Source organism: Pogona vitticeps, chromosome 1 (assembly GCF_051106095.1).
Source record: "Pogona vitticeps strain Pit_001003342236 chromosome 1, PviZW2.1, whole genome shotgun sequence".
NCBI lineage: Eukaryota > Metazoa > Chordata > Lepidosauria > Squamata > Agamidae > Pogona > Pogona vitticeps.
Window position 1 is genome coordinate 61,162,889 of NC_135783.1, and position 18,989 is coordinate 61,181,877.

Consider the following 18,989-nt stretch of genomic DNA (forward strand, 5'->3'; position numbering starts at 1 on the left):
CCCTCCCTTTCGGCGGCGCCGGGAGCTGGCCGGCAAACAGCTCGACGGGGCCCCTCGCCGCCCGCCTTTGTCCCGGTTGTGGCGGGGAAAAGGCGGACGTCGCGCGGCCCGAGGCCCAGACCTGTTAGCCTCCCCCCCCCCCCGCCGGCTTTGCTCGGAGCGGGCGGGCGTGAAGGTGGGCTTGGCTGGACGGGAGAGAGGCTGCCGCGGGAACCGAGCGAGTCGGCGCAATCCCCGTGGGTGTCTGCTTCGCTTATAGCCCACGGAGCTCCGTGGCGCGGACGCCCAGGTAAGCAGGTCTGCGAGATACAGGCTTTGAGGGCGGAAGCAGACTTAAAAGCGAAACGTGGACATCCTATCATTTATATACAATCGGCCCTTTGGTTTCAGTCAGACCAATTCTACGACTGTGTTCCACGGTTCGGTCACACAATAGTCCCGTTGTTCCTATCTTGGGCTCATGCATTCAATCGCGCCCTCTTGTGCCGAGTTAATTTTAATGCGATTTAGGACCCTTCGTAAACTCATTTCCAGAAGGTTATCCAAAACTTAACACTGAATCACTGAAACCTGTAAGATTTACGTGAAGTATCTTCAAAACGAGATTTTAAAACACTTTATAATGCTTTTCCATCACATCCATACCAATCATTCTTCTCTAGCTGATGTAGTAATTCCAGAATAATGGCCCTTGGACTGGCAATAGGTTGTACTCATCATTTCTCCACCTGGAATAATATAGATCCTTAAAGGTTAGGGAGCTGAAAGGGCACTTTGGATTTTAGGGTCCTTAATCAAACTCCTGAGCCGCCAAGCTGTCCAGATTTAAGCACTTTGAAACTAATGCACTATCATAGTAAAGTCTTACTGAAATCAAAGTGTTTTTACTTTCTTTTGCTTAGGAACAAGATGATCAGTCCGATGATCAGGACTGTTTAAAAGGGCAGGACAACTGGAACTTGATATGTTTGGATTATGGGAGCAATTATGAACTTAATGTCTGCTACGAGCAAGCATTAGAGGGGCCTGCATTAGGTGTTCTCTAAATAATTTAAGTGTGTATGTGTGTTATATTTTGGCAAAAAAATGTTTGATCAAAAATACCAACGCCGCTAGACAATCATGGCTGATGCGGGATGTGAACCTAGGCCTCTCGCTTTTGGTTCACTTGCCAATTCTCAAAATATCTGCCTATTAAAGGAACTGTCAGGTAGATGTGAGCCTGGCAGATTCCACCAGTAAAGAATATTCACATGAGAAATGTTGCTGAAAGGCTTGCACAAGATTCGGAAGCAAATCAGGGCAGACGTCAAAAGGAATTTGGTTTTGGGAGTGGCATGAGAGTGTGACCCACTATAAAAGCACTTTTAAAATACAATTTAAAATGCTGTGCAAAATCAGTTTTATATATAGATGATGATAAATATCTAAGGGTCTGGATGGCCGCCAGATAACACTGAAGAGTTACCATACACCATGAGCCGTACTTTATGCTATTTATACCACTTGGGTACACTGACTTAAAAAAAAGTTCTAAAGAGATTCATATCTAGTTATGGTCATGGAGGAGGTTAATGGCAGTTTTGGGATTAGATAAAGGGGGGAGTACAAATCCCCCTTAGGTTGGGTATGACACCAGCCCCATATGGAGAAGAGAAGACTAACCAATACCTTAGGAGGACAGGTTTGGGGCACTGGCAAAGGCAAGAGGAAGCGGCAGCTACATCTGCAGTAGTTCGAATGGGGGTGGATTATTTCCAACATCCCCATAAACAGGGCTAAGCAAAGTATGAACTGCTACTTGTTTAAATTATGCAAATACATGTATATATGCATAATTCATTCAGCTTCCACTAGCAATGGAAAGAAACAAGAGTGAAGAAGACTGAAACCTCATCTGTCTCAACTATTTAGCTCCCCCTTGCCAGCCCTCACCCACACAGTTAAACATAATACCTATGGCTGAGAAAGTTGTTAAAAAAGTTAACACTACATCATACTAAGGTTGAGAAATCATCAGGATCCTTTCTACCACAGTCACTAATAAAGCTCATATCTGATAAGTGTCACTGCAAAATATAAACATTAAACAGTTCTTTCCTAGGTAGGATGATGTAAGTAGGACTAGTAACTTGAACTATAGACGTAAATAGCAGTATATATATTGACAATAGACAATACAAAATGGAATTAATTTTTTAAAATCAGGATTTACTATGTGCTAAAAACAGTTAGAACATAAATATACACACATATATAAAATTTTAATACCTAACCGAAAGAGTTGTTACCAAAGGAGTCACAATCACATTTTTAAAAGCCAATGAATGAATTAGCTGACTTGGGAGCACCAAGGGCCATACTACTTCTCCTTTTGAAGATACTGTCCAGGGAATACCTAGCATTTCTTGTGTATTGGGACTGTTATTATTTAATAGGATTCACACACAAATATGCAATCACTCTGAAACGGATATTTCGTATGCATTTCATTTCATTCTGCCCCTTAATGTCTGACAAAGTGGATGTGTCCTTGAAAGTTTACATCAAAATATAATCTCTTTGTTTTATATTTTTCCTGATATTACCCTGGAAAGTGACATGATCTGAATTCAAGTTACTGGCACACTGACTTCACAGCCCAGATAACATCAAAGTTCGTAGCTTTTCTATGATTTCATACATGACACCACTGAATGACACAACTGTACTCATAATTTCTGTGCTTTTTAATAAATATCAAAGCCACCATTAATATAAATTAAACTTAAAAAAAACCACATTACAGTTTTTTCTCCTGATTACTCCTAGCCAAGTGGTTAGTTTCCTTGTAAACATTCTCAAGGATTAGGATGCAACAAGACAGGCATGAAGGATTAAACCAATATTTTGCTTGTACTCAGCTACAACAGAGACAAGCCAGGTCAAATTCCAGCAATGAGAGATGGGTAAGAGTAAAGCCGATCTCCATAGGAGAAATTGCTGTAATTTCTCATGTCTGTCTTGATATACAAGCAACAACTTTACACCCTTGTCTATTTAAGTCATGGTTTCAGAAGGGTTGTTTGGAAGATGCAACATTATTTTTCTTCAAAGAAATGGATAGATTTGGCAACTAAATCAACCAAAATTAAAATGTTCACCTTCAGTACGTTTAATGGATTGTCACTGAAGATACGTACATAGCTTTATCTTCAGTTAGAAGAATTCATATTAAGGCTAGATCGCCCAGAGCTTGGGAAAGTTACTCTTTTGGACTACAATTCCATGAAGCTTTTGGAGTCTGGGATTGTGATCCAAAACAGTAACTTTTGCTGCCTCTCCAGTTCCATGACGGTTAAGTATTATTTAGTGGGTACATTCAGAATACTCATTTTTTCATTGCCCTTATCATTGAACAATTATTTCTGCAATTACTCTGTTGGATTACATGGGAAAGATAAAACTGGCAATAGGTGGACAAATTCCTGTGCTGGGTGTTACCCCTGGCACTATTACACTATTCAGTTGCACAGTAGGTCATGTGTCCTCAGCATGACTGATTGCACAATGCTTCCATCTCAATGCTATCATAACTACTGCTTGTCACAACCTAAAGTTGCATGTACATAGTGATGCAATAGGATTTTGACCATTATTTCTAATCTGACCTCTCAGCAGATCCCTTTGGAGAATAAATTCTCACATAATATGGTCAAAATTATGTGCTAACAACCCAAATCTAGTACATAGTAAATCACAACTAGAGTTACTAGAAGGAGCGTCCCTGAAGAGTGGGAAAGCATTGAGAGTACACTTGGGCATCCTCTGGGCAACAGTGTGCAGCTAGCAAATCCTTCAGTTCTAGAAGCACTGCACTGTAAACTTGCTTAAGTTGTGCAACTCTCTAATAAAGTATCAGCCAACAAGTCAGAATCGACTTACAGCAACCCTAATAGGGCTTTCAAGGTAAGTAAAATATTTAAGCAATGGTTTCACTAGTTCCATCCCCCAGTAAGTTTCCATGGTCAGTTGAGGATTTGAACCCTGGTCTCTAGAATCTTAATTATACCTAGAATCAGTGGGGATTTGATTGTCAACACCTCTGTAAGTTCAATTAATTCAATGGCATACTCTAATTGTCACTTTCTACAAGATTTCATCCAAAAATAATGACAGAAAGGAACTGGCAATTAAATCTGAGGTAATGTAGAATTATTGATACAGCAATTATAACAGATTTGGAGTTATGGAGCACTTCCATTGTTAAATACAGCAAAGAAAAGTTGCCTAAACTTTAGGCAGCTCAAAGAGGATGAAAATTGCAGCAGCATTACTAGACACAAATGTATAAAAGGAGCCCAACACTTTAGGAGTTAAATGAAGATAATAACAGTCAATGTAATGTAACCTTACTTTTAAATATGGTTTAAAATATATTTCACATCACTATTCTATAAATTCCAATATATTTCAGATGATTTAATCAGAATCAAGTATATTAAACCTTCTCTGTGATGGTCCTTTGAGACTTTTCCAGCAGAGTAGATACATTTCCTTTCTACATTGCTTTGAACATCGCCAGATAAGTCTATTCTTTTGAACTCTCTCAGCTTCTCCTTTCTTAGAGCTGCATAAGCACAGAAAGAAGGGATGCCATGGAATGATAGCCATGCTTTTCGAGCTAGAAACTGGACTCTCTTCAACTGATTTAACTTATGACCTTCTCAGCTGTTGGATCAAGTTCTTTGAGCAGGCATCAAGCCAAGAGAAAAAGTAAAATGTAAGGCAGTGCAAGCTGTTTTGCAGTCAATCTGTGCATGTTTAGTAGCCTGTAAGGAAGATTTTCCTATGGCACCCATCAGTTTAAATCAACTGAGCTGAATTGTATGAGTTCATCTGCTCTTTAAGCATTAGAATTTAAAACAGTTATGGATTGTACAGCAAAATCTCTGTCAGAAACAACCTGACATCAAGCAGAGAAGACAATCATCCAGGAGAGACACTCTCAAGAAGAAGAATTTTCTAGGCTTCACATCATTACCCAGTCTGTACTTGAACATGTTATGAATAAGTGGTGAGAACTTAATTATGTATATATTAAAATTTGTGGCTATATATTGCATTTGTAATCCGGGCAGAAAACACTACTGAGGATAAGATGCAAAATTGCATAGTTGTATTTGTTTACTGAGATGAGGAGCACAAATTGGAAGCTAGATTGTGGAAGAAGAGACCTGTTCTGAACTAAAACTCACTTGAGATTAGCATAGAACAAATTTTGCATGCTTACAACCTTATTTACAGTGAATATTTTATTGCAAAACTAATATAAAACATTACAAAAATTATGAAAACTTTAATTATTTGTTCAAAAATTTTTAAGCCTGGCTGTAGACATATAGCTCATAATTTGCTTTCAGTATGAATTCAAAGGATGTGTTAGATTTTAAGTGTTCAAGTTCATCTGCTTGCAGCAAGTCCTTCACATCAGGCAGATACTCGCTGAGCTGAACACCTACAACAGATAAAAATTGCATTAGCTAATGCAAATGCTTAGTGATTGCACTTACATTTCAGAATAAATTATTCAGGACTTGCATAAATCTATAGGTAAGTTACTATCAAAGCACACCAAGTGACTTCCATAAACAAATTAAGTTTTAAATTTTTCTCACTTATATATTTAACATATTTAAATATTGGCAACTAATACTTTTTCTTTACAGCTGTCATAAGATATGTTTTGTTTTAATGTATTTTTAAGCAAGGGATTCGCAGGGAATTCATTTCTGATCACAAATTCAACAAAATATACCTTCTTTTAACAGCTTTTGTAGTATTTTCACGAATATACTGTCTTTAGAGGCTTCAATTGGATCATCTTTGCCTTCAGAACTGGACCAACTGTAAAAGTAAAGGATGTATTTTAAAGATGAATTTAAAAAACCACTATTAAAGCAGGGATCCCACTGTGCTACTCTTTCCTGTACATATATTTCTAATGTGAATTATTTACAGCTGCCTTATGCTCTTAATCAGGATTTTTAGACTTATTCTAGCAACATAACTTTGCTCAAGTTCAGTTATTTCAAGGCAGATTTTAAACATTCAAAGGACATTATAAAGACTAAAGTAAAAAAAATTACATGGATCATATTACGGGTTTTGATAATATCTCGCTAATATTTTGTCAACAGAGCTGCATTCAACAGTAGAACAGACTCCTCCTTTATATTCCACTTCTAAGGTATGGAGTAAACTAAAGAGGGGGCAGAGGCAGCAGTGGGAATAAAAAGACAATTCCAATGTTTAAGGGGTGTTTGCTTTCACCATGACGACTATATATGCATAATATATATGGAGATATTGGTGGTGGATTAGCATTGAAAATTAAAGGAACATTTTAAGAATTAGCCTGCACTAAGGAGTTCCATCAAATATTAAGGTTTTTTTATACTGGAAGATGCTTTCTACTTAGTTCAGTGGCATTATATTTGGTAACATCTCTATCAGTTGTCTCATTAATAAAATGGCAAGTATCAAATGCTGACAGAATGATACTCAAGACTAGGACATGCACTAAGCTTTGCCCAGGTTAGAAACTCACTAGATCCACCCCTCCATTACACATGCACCAGTTCTATTTTCTTCTTGACTACTGCAAGTTCCTCCCCCCCCACCACTGCAATGGTCTCCCCCTGCCCAGTACTCACTGAGGCCAACACTTAACCCCAGCAACCACTTCCATATCAGCAAAAACACAACTCCCTATTTAGAAGTTTGGGGATCTCAATTTTGCAGTTACATTCATACCCCTGAAGGAAAGGCTCTCATAGATGCCAACAATCAAACATTGCTAAAGTGAATCATCAGTGGGCTCAAATGGAGTTCTAGGGGGTCCAATTTCAGGATGCAACAAATCCAGCATTTGAATGGGGCAATCAATAGTAGCTGTGCAAAGATACACATTTCTAGCTTTTACATTTCAGGACCAACTTTTGAAAATATTTACAAGATTTGTTCTTGCAGTTTCATTGGACCTGAAAACAGTGGTCTCTGTTCAGCAACTCTTCAAACTAATTCGGAACCAGTGCTACTCTCTCAGATGTCTTTGTCCATTACATACCTCCAGACAGAATGGCCATTAGTCATGACAGCAGGGAATGAGGACTAAAACCCAATGTATGTGGAATGCACCATGTGGGCAAAAATACCTTGAATTGTTTTCAGGATGGGAAGAAAAACAGAGGACCTTTGAAATCCTATACAGACAAAAAGCTTGACTGGATGGTGATGTAGCTCATGTTTTGGATCACTTGTGGTGTAGTCTGGTTTGAGCTAAAATGATGTACAGGAAGTCGTGAATTGGCCCAACCTTGTTCTATAACCAATCTGGACCTTTTTTCGGTCCAGCAGCAGAGCTACTCTTCTTTTGGAGTTGGGCTGGAGCGACTAGTATCAGATTGTGTGTGCATGGGAGGATAGCTTTAAAGGAAATCACACCAGATGATGCATCCCTTTATAGTGCAATCCAGATGTTGTGTCTGATCACATCTTCACTTAGGAAAAGTTTCAGTGAACAGGAGACTGGTTTTTTGAACAAATTTACAGATACTGCTGTACGCTTGTTCACAGATTTCTGTTTACACATTTTAGTGTTCGGAGCACATGTTGCGGACAGTTTGGTTAAAGACTTTAAACCACACTGTAGTTCAGTCTTCCTAGGGCTTAGGAATTCAACCAATTAAGACAGCTAAAAATGTTAAATCCAAAGAAACAAAACAAAAAAGTGAAAAACATGTCCACAAGTTTCTCATTAAAATATAATAGTGTTTAAGGTGCCACATGTTTTTGTCATTTTGTTTTGTTTCTTTGGATTTTGTCTGATATGTTTGCACAGACTAACATGGCTGCCTCTTCTAAAAATGCTAGATTCTTCTGCTATCTCTTCCCTGGTCTTTGAATACTTTTGGCTGCATATTGTTTGAAAAGGTGATCAATTCAGTAATACCTTGTATAACATGGCCCTGTTTAGCTTTGATTCATTACAATACACATGTTCAGGTGTCTATTTTGTGGTGTCTGACCAGGATTCTAAGGGAGGTAAGACTGGGCTTTTGAAAGACCTTAGGCTCAGTCTATCCATTTCATGTGAAGGCAGATTACGCCTCTGGAACACCTAGCATAATGTTAAAATGGCAACATTTAATGCTCTCACTGTCACAGCGATTTCATAAATGGCCCCTACGTGTTGAAGAAAACTTAAATTGTTAACCAGCAATCCTTTTCAAATAAAATGAAATGACCCAATTGTCACTTTACAGTTATCCAGGGGAATCAAGAAAGCGTCAATATGTAGTTTTTGTATTTTTGAGTTTGTTATATATCATATGGTTGTACTTAAACCTAGTATGATAGAAGGCAGCATGCAAATGTTTAAAAGTAAAACAAATATATTTTGCTTCATATTAAACACTGGAAGAAAATATAAACATTTATAACATATTAAGGGCAATTTAAAAGTTATCATACAATAGCTGCAGTAGAGGGAGAGCTGGGAAGAAATATTTAAGTATTTTACTACTTTCCTGAAAGATCTTCTCAATACAGTTCTTTTTCTTCACAAATGGTTACTGTTTGTACTAATTGTTACAATGACTTTGGAACTTTAAGGAGTAATGTGTTAAATTTCTTGCTTTCCACTCCTCTCCTCTTTTTCTTTAATCTTTGTGTCATATCTTGCAGGGTATAATAAGCCTGTCTCATGTGTTACTGATCTATGAAAACTGTTTTGGGAGACTATTCAGCTGAACAAATACATCAGATGAATAACTAAAATTGTGTCTGCTTACCCATCTCTCAGGAGAGCTTTGCAAAGTATTTTAAGTTTAAGATAGTTTATGTCCACTTGCTCATCCTTCATTTAAAGGAAAAGAAAAAAGGTTAAATTATATTTGAGATTTCAAAGATGGAAAAATATATCCATCTACTACAATTAAATCAAAATTTGACAGTCCACTTATGCTGAAAACAGGGTAGAAAAGAAGACACTAAGATACCTTTAAAGGAGTTGTACCACAATTAATAATTTTTAAAAATAGAGAGACATGACTTGATTTTGAGAGAAGATTGGAGTTAAAAGACAGAGAAAATATGACAGAATTTCACATATGGCATGAATCAATGGGAGAGACTCTAAATAAGTGTGAATAATATTGGGAGGGGAAATCATGAACTTTGGATCAACTAGTGATGCAAATTTCTGCAAAAGGCTAGTTGTGTTTCCGTACTGAAAAAAGGGAGACAAGTATTGGATTCTGCGTATTGGACTGATACCTTAGAGAGTTACAGGCTGACTTCTTGTAGTGAAACAGAACATTCAGCTGCCCTAAGAGCTAAATATTTTTTGACAAGAGAAAGGAAAAGTATATCTTTGGACAGAATTAAAGTTTTGTGCACGGAAAGATACCTGAAAAATTCAGAGACAAGGAGGCTGGAGACAAATGAGAATTGGAAGGAAAAATGCAGGACGAAGCTGAAGAAAAAGAACAGGAGAGTACAACTGAAGCAGAAGGAGCTACACGAGTGAAGGGCCTCCGAACCAAAATCCTTGTACCCACCCCACCTACGGGGGAGGGTGGTGAAAAGGGCTGGTGATCAAAAGGATCAAGACAAAATAGACAGCTGGCTTAAAAGAATGTATGGTGGAGAAAGGAGTTGGCCAGAACAAACTAAGACTCAGATAAAAGACACACAAGGACTGAGAACAGGAAGAAAGGAAAGGGAGTTTTAAAGAGATAGGATGGTAAGCAAGAGAGACAAAGATGGCACAGAATTGTTACAACTTCAACATAGATCCTGACAAACATACAAGTACTTGAGGCTCCCATCACTATAACACTCTGCTTTGTCAAGACCACAAGGGCCAAAGAAGTGGGAAATGGGAAACATGGATTTTTCATAATGGTTAGTACCGTGCTAGGGATATTTCCACTGCACAAATAGTTGCACTAACTGATAAGGCAGATGTCTGTTGTGCAACTGGCTGCACAGGCAGTTCCATAAAACAGAGGTCGTCAACCCCCGGTCCGCGGCCCACTGCCGGTCCGTGGCTTGACCCTGACCGGGCCGTGGAGACAGACCTCCCCCCGTCCCCCCTCCCCTGCACGCACTTGGAGGCGGCGGTGGCGGCGGCGGCGGCGGCGGCGGGGAATAGCTAAGAGCCTGGGAGGCAAGAGTATGTCCGGGTGTTCTGGCTGCTGTGGATGGGGTGGGCAAGAGCCGGGAGGCCGCAAAGACAGACCTCTCCCCACCCCCCGCACGCACTCCCCTCCCCAGAGCTGCTTTGCGCCAGCGCTTGCCAGCATGAGTGCTCCCTCTCCCCTTCATGCAAGCGCCCCCGCGTGCAAAGCAGCTGTGGGGAGGAAGGTGCGTGCAGGGGTGGGCAGGAGGTCTGCCTTTGTGGCCCGGCAGCGGCGGCGGGGGTGGGTGGGCCAGAGCCGGGAGGCAAGAGCATAGCCGGGTGCTCTGATTGCTCACCTCCCAGCGGGCTCTAACGAGGCCAGGGTGGGCGCTCCGTGCTGCCGTCAGCAGGCTGATGTCTCCAGCTCGGGAACCAGTGGCTGTATTTGAATTTCCCGCGGAGGGTGGCGAGGAGCACCGGCACCAGCCTTGTTGGAGCCGGTAGGGAGGAGACCAGCCAGAGGGAGTCCCCCCCGTCATGCTCTGACTCCCAGACTGCCCCCGCCGCTGGCACGCTCCCTTCGCCCCCCACCCCCACCCCGAGGCAAGCGACACACGAGCTTGAGGTGTCAGGCAGCCTGGTTGCGGTAGATTGATCTCTTTCAATTCTGAGGTGGGCGCAGAGCGTCTTGAGAAAGATCATATGCACACAGCATGTCCAGATGAGGGGCGTTGCCTTTCCCCCCACGTCTTGGCGACCAAAACTCCTTTCTGCTTATAGGGTCAAAGTTTTAGCAGAAGACAAATCTCTTTTCCTCCCCCCCCCCCCGCACTTCTGCAGGAGCAGCCATGCCTGCCCCCTTCCTTTTCTTTCCAACCCCAAAACAGCCCCAGCGCCGCGGCTCAGCTGAGCCAAGAGAGGATCACTGTGTTCACCAGGCAGTCTCTCTCTCTCTCTCTCTCTCACACACACACACACACACACACACGCACGCACGCACGCGCGCGCGCGCGCGCTCCTGCCGAATGGGGTTGGGTTTACGGAACTAGTTGGCTGTCCCAGCTGCGAGCTGAGGGCGCTCTAGTTCTGGCTGGCCTCTGTGGGGCAGAGCAAGAGGTAGCAGCATTGCAACCCCCAACCCCACCACCGCCCGCTCAAAATGCCACCCACATCCACCTTGTTGCAGAAGCTGTTCAACAAAAAGACAAGGCTTGCTCACTCCCTGCAAGGAGCTCAAGGAGGAGGGCACCTCCAGGTAGGGAGGAGGCAAGGCAAGCCGGCCGAAAGGGTGCAGGGCTGTGGGCACGGAGTGGGGGGCTTCCTTTCAGCTCTTTGCCAGATTGCCTGCAAGTGCAACGTGGTCTGCATACAGTGCACGACCAGCACACTTCCTCCTCCATCTCCATCCCCAACTCGAGGAAGAAGACTCAGGGGGATTTGCCTTTTTCTTTTCCTCCTGATTTCTCCCCCCTCTGTCCCAAGGAGCCCGGAGGGAGGGAAGTGACTTGGCTCGCGCAGCTGATCTTCCGCCTAGGCGAAAATCAAATAGATGTGTGTCTTCGCCAAAACTTCAAGTAACGTTGCTTTCTTTTGTCTTGGGGGCGGGGCTTCGCCGGCCCTCCTTCGCCCCCTCCAAGTGTCAACTTGTCCCTCTTGGCACTCCCTTTGAGAAGCGTAGCTTTCCTGAAGTGGAAAACCGACAACGCTCCTCCCCCACTCCCTTTCCTCCTTGCAAGCTGCTTCCCCCCCCCCCCCCCCCGAAAGCTTCTTGGTTGCTGAGGAGGAGCAAGGAGAGCAGGGCTCGGCTCGCCCCTTCCTGCTTCGTCCAAAGCTTTACAGACACCCCAGAGGTCTTCTTGCCTTCCTTGGGCTGGTTGGACAAGCCACCTTTCAATCATGAAATGCAAAAATGACATTTTCTCTTTGCCTCCGCCCCTAGGGTGGAAGTTGGCAGGCAGATAAAGAACGTTAAAGGAAGGAAGAGATGAGGAAGGCTGCTTGTTTTCAAAGGGGAGTTTAGAATTACCAGAGAGGGCTGCCAGGATCCTGCCACAACAGGACAGATTTGTGGGTGCAGACTGCAACTTCCAGAATTGGGGGATTCTGGGAGCTGTAGCTGAATAACTGCAGCTCTGCACCTGTGGGGATAGAGGCTTGTTTCTCTGACAGATCTTTCTGTCTGGCATTTGCCTTACTTTACAGCCAAATAACTAGACGAGTGGGGCATGCAGAGAGGGAGAGAGACAGACAGACAGACAGAAAGATAGAGAGACAGACAGACAGAGGTGGAAAATAGACAGAGAGACAGACAGAGGTGGGGGGAGAGAGACAGACAGAGAGCTAGACAGAGAGATGGAGATAGGGGGGGAGAGATGGATATAGAAAGAGAGAGAGATAGACATAGAGAGAGATAGACAGAGAAAGACAAACACAGATAGAGAGGGGGCGGAGAGATGGATGGATGGATGGATGGATGGATGGATGGATGGATGGATGGATGGATGGATGGATGGATGGATGGATGGATGGATGGATGGATGGATGGATGGAGAGAGACAGACAGAGAGAGAGTCAGAGATTAGATGGATGGATGGATGGATGGATGGATGGATGGATGGATGGATGGATGGATGGATGGATGGATGGATGGATGGATGGATGGATGGATGGATGGAGAGAGACAGAGAGAGAGTGAGTCAGAGATAGATGGATGGATGGATGGATGGATGGATGGATGGATGGATGGATGGATGGATGGATGGATGGATGGATGGATGGATGGATGGATGGATGGATGGAGAGAGACAGAGAGAGAGTGAGTGAGACATAGATAGATAGATAGATAGATAGATAGATAGATAGATAGATAGATAGATAGATAGATAGATAGATAGATAGATAGATAGATAGATAGATAGATAGATAGATAGATAGATAGATAGATAGATAGATAGATAGATAGATGGATGGATGGATGGATGGATGGATGGATGGATGGATGGATGGATGGATGGATGGATGGATGGATGGATGGAGAGAGACAGAGAGAGAGACAGAGAGAGAGAGAGAGAGAGAGAGAGAGAGAGAGAGATGGATGGATGGATGGATGGATGGATGGATGGATGGATGGATGGAGACAGACAGACAGACAGACAGACAGACAGACAGACAGTGAGACAAACAGACAGTGGGTGGGTGGGTGGGTGGATGGAGAGAGAGATAGAGATAGATAGACAAAGATAGACAGACATAGACAGAGAGAGAGTGGGAGAGAGAGACATAGGGAGGGAGGGAGCAAAATTTGGGGCAGTTAATATTTTAGACTGCAACAGTCCACGCACGGACGCCCCCACCCCCACCCCATTCATGGACGCCGGCAGCAGTGGCAGCCCCCCCCCGGTCCTTGGAAGAATGGTCTTCAACAAAACTGGTCCCTGGCATTAAAAAGGTTGGGGACCACTGCCATAAAACAACTGCACAACAGACACCATGGCAATAGCTGCATGCACCAAAGTCCCCAACAGGATACTGACGTTAACTAATTCTTTAGCTATGGGTATCCAGTGAGGTCTGCACATACTATGTTAAACCATATTCCAGAGGGATAATCATGCTAGTCTGTTAGAACAGGAAAGAGCTTGCTGCACTTTAGAGATTATACTTGCACAAGATGCTTTGTTATTTTCAACTTCTAGCATCACATCAACATTCTCAAAGTTCTCTACAGTTAATGCTTCAAGAACAATTCTAAATATGACCTTTCAGAGAGAAACATGTATAAATTCTCTGAAAATTCAAAGCACACATGCTGGGAAAATGTACATTCTTGTTTATGGTTCCCTGCGTGATTTTTAACCTAATTTCAAAGACATATCATTAATAAAGAGGAGGATGCCAGTAATCAAACGTTAGGATTCAGTTGGATTTTAGGTGACAGCAGAAAGGATATGAAGGCTGGTTTTTTTTAACAAATGATAAAAACTTCAACTAGATCAACATCCATTTTCTCTTGATAAAAAAATCACTGAAACTCATTCATTCTCATACCTCATCAATATATTCCAGCAGATCAAGTGCCTTCTTGAAGTCAAATTCATTAGCCCTTCTGTTCTCATCGCTTATGTATAACTATTATGTAAAAGATTGAAACACAAAAGAGTGGACATTTTAAAAATTAATTCCACTAATACTAAAATGGACAGCACTGCATCAAAAGTTGCTATATGATAGACTTCAATTTACATACCATTTAAGGTTGTCTATTGTGATAGGAACCTAGAGCCACTAATAAGTACTCCATTATACAAGTCCATACTGATATGCAAGGGAATATCTGCTATACAGTATCCTGAAAACATATGAAGACATGCAGAATCCTCAAGAGAGTTTTATATTTTAGTAACTGGCTGCCTGAATGGGGTTTTTAAATAGATTGTTGTGTCTTACTGTTTTGAATGTGTTTCTGGTATTGCTTTTGTTAACCATTTGTTAGTGTGGTATTCCTTTTTTAGAATTTGCATACTTATTGTTATTAGCTTTACATATTCTTTTAATGATGTAAGCCACATTGGGCCCTTTTTCAAAGAGAAAGGTAAGTAAAAGTATTTTACATAAATAAACAAACAAACAATCAAACAAACAAACAAACGCTTCAGCATTATTCACTTTAATATACTTTAATATACAGTATGAGGGTAAAAACCTAAAACAGAATGAGATTTTTGGCAGGAATATTTCCCATCTCCCTCTGCCTCTAGCTATGATCTCTAAAAATCTCTGGGATAAGGGTTGATATATTTAACATTAGTAAGCATTTCCCACTGGTGTGGGAAAGAATGTAGTGGTATGTAAACAATAATGCATGGCTGAAGTATGAAAAGATCATCATCTGAATTAGGCTCAGACACTGTAGCTTGTAATCTACAATATTATTGTATTTTATTTTCTCATTAGTATTTCTCCCCCTAATTATGTACATCTAGTTGAATGACTATGAGGTGAAACAAAAACACCTATGCTGGTGTTAGGAACTCAAAATGGGAGCTGACAATGACCCAAGATGGAACACTGGGCATCACAGTTGTCTTGGCTTCATTACAGCTATTAAAAGGAATTCCTTCCTTTTGTTGTTCAACTTCCTCTGAAATGCCTTTGCCAAACCTAAACACACATACATTCAGGCTCCTTTCTGCCCTCTGGATGAGTTCCATGGAACACAGAAACAGGAAGAAAACTGTCTCTAGAAGTACAATATTTTTACCCCCAAATGTCTGGCAATTAAAAAAATGTTTTACCACATTTAGTTAAACCTTGATGCTTCTTACATTTTATTACAAGCAAGTATATTGGCTTGAAACTTTTTGAAAATTAATTTCAGTGGTATCCCATATTCCTCCTATTATCAAATGAATACAAAGAACTTGCCCAGCCAATCCGATTAGTTACACCTTTATAAAGCAATCATCACAACTGAAGGAAAGAGAGCTAACTGTGTACATGGCCATGACCTGTTGAATAAAGGCATCTGGATATGGGGCCAGAAGATAGTTAAACAGAGATGAACATCAGCAACTCATCTGAAAATAGGAACATTCCTGTGGTTGAGCCCTAGAATAGTTATAACCATATTTGTTCTAAGGAGCTCAAGGCAATACAGAGTTCTCTAGCTCTGTTTTGTCCTCACAACTGCCCATGAGTCAAGATTACGCTGAGGATCAGGTCTGAATTGTTAGTCTAGAACTGCACAACAGACATACAATTTTTGTCACGCTCCCTTCAGGGATTCTCCAGCACAGTATAGCATGTAGCCAGGAGGCCTGTAGAAGTTAGGAAGGAGTGGCAAAACTGGATGTTCTAACTTGGAGAAGATATTTTCTGCTAGAACAAAGCCACCTTTGGATACTACTCATTCTTGATACACTGCTATTGCTGTGTACTGATTTCACAAAGCATAATCAGAGAAGCCCTGTTGTAACTTATCTCACATACTGTCTACACAGTGAGCCATTCACTGGGTTTTATTTCTACAGTGTTGTAGAGCATGTGGGCTAATTCAATGACATTCTTGCATTCCTGGATCACTGCTTTCAACTGATCAAAATGGTAGCTTTACTCAGGAATTTGCCAATTTTAGAGAGGTAAAAATTTCTCAATGGTCTCAGTCATTCTTTAAATGGCAATGCTTATTTATGTAGTGATAGGTTGACTAAAAGGGACGTCGTGGTGGCGCTGTGGGCCAAACCGCTGAAGCCTGTGCTGCAGGGTCAGAAGACCAGCAGTCGTAAGATCGAACCCATGCAACGGACTGAGCTCCCATCACTTTGTCCCAGCTCCACGCCAACCTAGCAGTTCGAAAGCATGTAAATGCGAGTAGATAAATAGGTACCATCTCAGTGGGAAGGTAAAACGGCGTTCCCTAATCACACTGGCCACGTGACAACGGAAACTGTCTTTGGACAAGCGCTGGCTCTACGGCTTGAAAATGGGATGAGCACCGCCCCCTAGAGTTGGACACAACTGGACTAAAAAAATATCAAGGGGAACCTTTACCTTTAGGTTGACTAAACATGAACTTCTACTGTATAACTTCTTGAAAACAGATTCTCTCCAATTCAAGAAAAACAGGTATGTGAACATAGAAGCTTTAGTAGGTGAGCATTGGAGGAGGCTGATCAAGGGTCTCTTGTGAGTCTCCGGAAGATGACTCATTTTCTGTTCTGTGTGACAATGGGTACAACAATGCACTGCTGGGAAGGGGCAATAATGACTACTTATTACTATGTAGCTCATCAGAGAAGAATGCATGCCAGTGCTGTTTGTTCTAAAGCAAAGCAGAGCCATCATGGTAAGATACTAAATTCACTGATACAAGACAAGAATAGGGCATAACCAGAAAGCAAAAGGGGAATGAACATGAAACGTTACTGGGAAAGCTCCAATATGGGTAGCATCCAAATGGACATACAGTCTCAGAAGTATTTTTGTCCAGCAACATAACATAACACTGCTATTCAGGAACACAAAGCCATGTTAGAGAGCCATAACTAGCCTTTATCAGATTCAGTATCAGTTCTTTTTAAATGGTGGAGACTCCAGTCCTCCACACTTTAAAAGAGCATGCAATTCTTTGAAGAATTAAGTTATACTGTTTACATACTGTACTGACGTTCAATATGATTCAATTTGGACAGGGTAGTCTCCATAAAGTAGTAACTAGGAAGTTGGGAGATCCAAGTTTTAGTTCCTACTAAGCGGTGTGATTCACCATGACCAGTCACACACTGGAATAGTAGTTATGAGGACAGACTGGAAAAGATGAGAACCATGTACACTGCCTTGTGCTCAAGATGGGATATAAATGCAGCTAGCATATTTGTAATAAAGATCCCAGACATTTAGGTTAATAATTTCTAATATTATTGAGACAATTAGCGATACTTACCTCAATCAGCTGAGAAGCACTCAATACAGGCATCTCATTGAGATTTAACTTTTTCTCAGCCAGTAATTGTTCAGGTAGAGTTTCTTGGTGAAGGAGAAAGCATTCTTGTTCAGTAATTTCTTGTATACATTAAAGAAAAACAGAAACACATATTACCGTAATTAATTATTTCAAAGACAGTAAAAATAAGTTGTTCTCAAAATTGTTTAACCTACTACGAACATCTCATTGCACCATATGAGGCCTTTGCTGATTTCCCCCATAAGTATCTGGCTACTAACCCCTAATACAGAATTTAAGGGGTAGCGCTTATGTCCTGCAGATTGTGTTACGTTCATTTCAACTGCTGCAGATACCAAGGGTGGAAATTCTAACCACGTATTGAGGACTCGTAAACCATAACTATTGCTATATGCTTTTTGCTAGCAATGTGTCATGGTACCTATCTGTGAAAACATATAGCAATGCTGTCAGCATCCATTATTCAGGAACTCTGCTTCCTTCTCACACTTTTGCACCAAAATTCAGCACAGAATTCTATAATCATGCTGACCTTTCTGAAAAAGATGGATGGCAGAAACACAAGGCATAATTACAGTGTAGGATGGCCTATTTTAGCAGCTCAGCCTCATCTTCCAATAAGCTGAAATTATAAAACCACTTTAAGTCAGACTCTGCGCTGGGGATACAGACACATTTGATTTCAAAATCATGGGAAGCACAGGAAGAAGACAAGCTCATGGGGGAATGAACAGCTTGCTTTGCAAAGCAAGCCCTGGGACTGGTGTCTATAGTTCCCATGGCAATGAACCAGCACACAACTGAGAGTAAAAGAGAACTAAAAATCAAAGGACTATTTCCATATATGCAGAACCTTAAGGGGAAGAAACAGTACCTTCAATTTTATCGTTCATCATCACATCTGATATATCTGAAGCCAACACTGATAATTTACTCAAGCCAAGAAGAGTTTTCTTCTTTGCAAAGTACCGTGTTTCTGTATTTGCTAAATTCTGCAGTGTTCGATGAGCCTAACACAAGAAAAAGCATTTTAATATTTATAGGTACAAAAAGTTATGAAATATTAAATATCAAGATCAGAAGTGTAGCTCAATAAACTCTTCTTAAATACTAATTTTCATGACAATTACAGTAGAATATCATCCCATTCTCAGGATTGGCATCTGCAGTTTCACTTATTTGCAATATGCTGCAGCCCTATATACAGTGCACAAGGGTGCCCCCATTGTGGCTTTGTCCTGTCCCCCTTGTATGATGTATATAGGTTTCTCTTGTATCTGTGGTTTCAACCACCCATGGAAGATGTGGAACGAATCCCATGTGAATATACATATAGGATACAACAGTCCTTTTGTATACATG

At 41.3% G+C, this 18,989-nt stretch overlaps 1 protein-coding gene and 1 long non-coding RNA gene across 3 annotated transcripts in view; one reads left to right on the forward strand and one right to left on the reverse strand.

Moving 5' to 3' along the window:
• The first annotated feature begins 162 nt into the window (after positions 1-162).
• On the forward strand, positions 163-4,755 carry LOC144585891 (uncharacterized). Its single transcript, XR_013540491.1, has 2 exons — positions 163-289; positions 4,608-4,755. It is a non-coding gene; the product is annotated as an uncharacterized LOC144585891 (long non-coding RNA).
• The window catches only part of NUP133 (nucleoporin 133), a 45,886-nt gene continuing 29,611 nt past the window's right edge, over positions 2,715-18,989 (reverse strand). For both annotated transcript variants that reach the window (XM_020786537.3, XM_020786556.3), the window contains 6 exons: positions 18,502-18,637; positions 17,607-17,725; positions 14,213-14,293; positions 8,835-8,899; positions 5,798-5,886; positions 2,715-5,497 (listed from right to left, as the gene is read on the reverse strand). In XM_020786537.3, the coding sequence (XP_020642196.3) occupies positions 5,361-5,497; positions 5,798-5,886; positions 8,835-8,899; positions 14,213-14,293; positions 17,607-17,725; positions 18,502-18,637 (627 nt within the window). In that variant the 3' untranslated portion in view covers positions 2,715-5,360. The remainder of the gene's footprint in view (positions 5,498-5,797; positions 5,887-8,834; positions 8,900-14,212; positions 14,294-17,606; positions 17,726-18,501; positions 18,638-18,989) is intronic.